This window comes from Pyxicephalus adspersus, chromosome 5 (assembly GCF_032062135.1).
Source record: "Pyxicephalus adspersus chromosome 5, UCB_Pads_2.0, whole genome shotgun sequence".
NCBI classification, from domain to species: domain Eukaryota; kingdom Metazoa; phylum Chordata; class Amphibia; order Anura; family Pyxicephalidae; genus Pyxicephalus; species Pyxicephalus adspersus.
Window position 1 is genome coordinate 8,887,128 of NC_092862.1, and position 4,112 is coordinate 8,891,239.

The 4,112-nt window shown below is 36.5% G+C and overlaps 1 protein-coding gene across 2 annotated transcripts in view; it reads left to right on the top strand.

The window, feature by feature from the left end:
* SLA (Src like adaptor) overlaps positions 1-4,110 on the top strand; it is a 30,227-nt gene extending 26,117 nt beyond the window's left edge. For both annotated transcript variants that reach the window (XM_072410642.1, XM_072410643.1), the window contains one exon: positions 2,208-4,110. In XM_072410642.1, coding sequence (XP_072266743.1) covers positions 2,208-2,448 — 241 coding nt within the window. In that variant the 3' untranslated portion in view covers positions 2,449-4,110. The remainder of the gene's footprint in view (positions 1-2,207) is intronic.
* Positions 4,111-4,112: the final 2 nt, after the last annotated feature.

Genomic DNA, 4,112 nt, shown 5'->3' on the forward strand with positions numbered 1-4,112 from the left:
TAAACCGCTGAATTGACTATTGGCAAGTTTATGTAGTTCTGCATACATTTTTCTTGGGTTTACAGGTTGCCAACCCTGTGTTTACTACCAATGGTTTCTGCTCCGTCACACTTCCTAGTCCAATTACCCCTTTGATGTATTTCCTTCTTGCTCCATATATCTACATGCTTTTGTGCCACCTGGTCTGTTAATTTTCATGGAAAATATCCATGGTGCACATTTGCAGGTATTACATTTTATATAGACAGATTTTATCTGTGTTTTGTGTTAGATCTCTTTGTTTATTTACCCTAACTGTAGTCCTAATGGCATCACCAGAACCATCAGAGCCATTCAATCCCTTTAAGGTATACTTTTTAAAATCAGCTTGATCTACACAAAGGTGCAGTGTTGACCAGAATTAAGGATCTCTTCATTCCCTTGACCACCAACATTTCTTCTGGTTCCATTTTTTACTTGACCTTTTTCTAAGTCCCTTTATATCAGCAAAGTATGCCCACAACTAGTAGAACTATTATTTAAGGGTCTTATTAAGATAGTGGTTCAGGTCCTCCTTTCCAGCATGAAACCAACCAAAATCACTATGTGTTACCGTAGAGCTCCCCACTCCTGCTGTAAAAATATCCCTTTCAAAGCAGAGTTGCATAGGAACCCATGCCTTTACATCTCCCGCACTGGGTAATTGTCATGTAATGTTGAAAATCACATGACCAGGTGCAGACAAAGTATTTCTGAACTTCCATGCACAAATGGATGATTGATTAGCACCCTTTAAATGGGAGTAAGGCTGGTAGTCACCTAGATTAGTTTTGGTTTGATGCAAAGGTCCAAAGCAGATGTGACTAATGCAATCATTCCTACACCAAGGCCACTACCTAAATGCCCCATTACCCACAGGATGAATATTTGCATCTTTACATTCTTTTTTGGGTCTGTCATTCAGCAATACTTCTTGTGGGCTTACAAAAATTAAACAAAGTGAAAAATTTCCCAGTTTCACATAAAATTACTAATTTGCTCCTGAACAGAACAGTAAGAAGTTTTTTTTCATGAGATATCAGTGGGGTTGGTTTAAATTGTGGTTTGTAGAAATACCGTTGGTCCATGCAACATGGAAATTATTATACAACAGCAGAAAAACTGACAAAGTCCTGTGCAAACTGCAGAACCAAAAAGCCAAGTATTTCCTTCCATAAGGTAACATTTATCATTTAAACAAGAGAGGCACCATGGAAATTATCTACTTTCTGCACTTTCACTTCATCTTTCCTCCAGAAATGCTTAGATCATGTGGTTTTTATAGTCCAGTTATTTAAATAATCTACGTAACATTCAGTAATCTTTATCAAATATGCTTCATTCTGAAATCGGCTATTAAAAAACTTTGACAAATGTTTCAAGTTTAGGACAGTTCTTAGAAACTACCGATTTCTGGAAACAGGAAGTTAAAATTGATTTAAGGTGGCTCCACATCTATACATAACACACATGTTGTATAATACAAATTTGTGGTGCCTCAAGCTTTCATTCAACACATGTTTATGCGTGTAACACAATATGTAACACACGAGCGGAACAGCGCCCTGACAGACCACACAGTGGGGAAGTTACAACATTTTTCTATTACCATGTGTGTTCATGACAACTTTTCCACCTGTGATTATGACATTCTGTGAGTCAGGTTATGTTAGAGAATCATGGGGTCAAAAAGTGAAGATGAGCCTAAACTTTTTTTGACCTTTGTGTCTGTCCTGAATATTATTGTCCTCTATGGTTAAGAGTGATAGGGAATTCTACCATTTACAATTGTTTACAGAGCTGGGAATTTGTCCAATTGGGAAAATTGTTCTAGTAGCAACTAACTAGGAAGAGATTTCCTCTCAATTGTGAAAGATTTTTTTTCACTTCTTTCTGTGATAGAAAAGCCAAACAAAATCTCCCCAATGGAACATAGACTGCAAAAAAATAAAATTGAAAACCTGCACCCGAAAATAATCTCCTATTTTACATACACTTTAGAAGGGCTACTTGCACTCAAAAAACAGACTTTAGATACTGTAAATATAATGTATTTAATGCCAATAATCATATTTATCAATTTAAGTAATGAAAAAATATTAAACATTTAACTGCTGTAGTCCTAAACATATTAATACAAATCCCTAAAAGTATTAAAGGAGATCCTATTTTTTCTTTGTTTTTTTCAGAGTTTCACTGGCCACAGACGAAGCAGACCCTGCCTTAGAAACGGATGATTCTTTTCTCAGCTATGGTCTTCGCCAAAGCATTGCCTCCTATTTGTCGTTGACTGAAGATGAAAGTTATTCCCTCACAGATAACGAACAGAACCAGAAATCAAATCGGAAAAGTTGTATAATATCCTCTGTGAACACCAGGAGCAACTTTATGTCCAATAGAGCAAGCTACACAGAAGGGAGCTACAGATGAGGAGAGCGGGACTCTTATAACTTATTATAAACTTGACTTCAGTTTTTACACAGCTCGAAATCTATGAACTTGACTTCACACAGCTCAAAATCTACAAGAAGGCCTACTCATTACAAATTTGACTTGACGCAACTCAAGATCAATGAGAAGGTCTATGCATTGTAAAGTTAACCTCACACAGCTCAAGGCCTACAAGAAAGCCTGTTGAGCTTGAATTCACGCAACTCAAGACCTACTAGAAGATCTCTTCATTTTAAACTTGACTTCATGCAGTTCAAGACATTAAAGAAGTCCTATTCATTATAAACGTACCTTTACACAACTTAGGACATACAAGAAGGCCTATTTATTACATTGTTGGCTTCACACACAAGACCTAAAAGTCTAAACATGTCTACAGAAATTGTTGGAGAGCTTGGAAATATTATTTATTGTTTGGCAATATTATTTTAGGTTGTGCACTAGCTTTTTTGGAGTTTTACAGTTTTACAGAGAGAAAACTGTGATACACAGAGTATTAGGAAACATGGTTTCCAGTATTAAGACATAAATTATGTCTGTAGGACTCAAGAAACAAAGAGAATTCTTGGTATACAATGCCCCTGATTTATTAAAGTTCTTCAAACCTAAAGAAGATAGTCTATTATTGGAGAACCTGGGTGTTCCAGCAAACTTGGAACAGATTTTCTAAAAATCATTTGCTAAAATTTTACTAGTTGGACCAGATCCATTCCAGTATGGTGAGTCACCCAGGTTCTCCCATGATTGTCTATTTTTTCCACTTATGGAAAGCTTTTTTAAATCAGACCCAATGACTTTAGAATTATTTAATTGACTAACTACATATGGTTATGCATCTGCTTGTGGGTCAATACTCATTAATTCTCCCTTCAATGACAAGGATTTGCAGTGGATTTTTAAAGTTAAAGGTTGAGACCACTTAGAGCTCAACTTTTTGGTAGTTTTTGATGGAGTTTCAGTGCTTCCATTGTAAGATTTTCATTGCTGTCTGTGGCTATTTGGGGAGAAATGTTCCCACTTTCGTGCTGGGGGATGGAGTGTCATAAGGACGGGGGGTAAGGGCTTGCTTTGTAATGGGAAGGAGACAGCAACAAAAGTTATTTAGTAAGGTTAGAACATTTATTATGTTTTGCTGTTTGTTCTTTCTTCTTCAATCCCCCTAAAATCTTGTCATGGAGTAACTTGTACGGTAACTAAGGGGAAATCTCTCCATTGGGGAGACAGACAGGAAAGGAAATTTTGGACATTACTCCACTCTCGCAATGCTGATACTAATATTGGAACCAACTGGGTTATAATGTCCAGTGGCAGCAGAATCTCCTTGGTGACTTTTCCACTCCAACACAAGTGATATGACTCTCACTCACCAGCTATGATATTTTACAGCATGAACAATGGAGCTGAAATGATGAGAATGTCGTGTTTACCTGTTTAGGTTTAGGAGAACAGAACTCACCAATAATTTTCCAACAGATACAAAACAAGACAATGAGATTCAGCACCAATAAGGTTTAAGTTGGTTTTAAAGTAATGCCTAATTTTTGTAGTAATCAAAAATGACTTCCTGAGGATGCCTATTAAAATAAGCTTATGTGCTACACTATAAATAAAGAATATGTGAATGTAGCGAAAACAAATAAAGT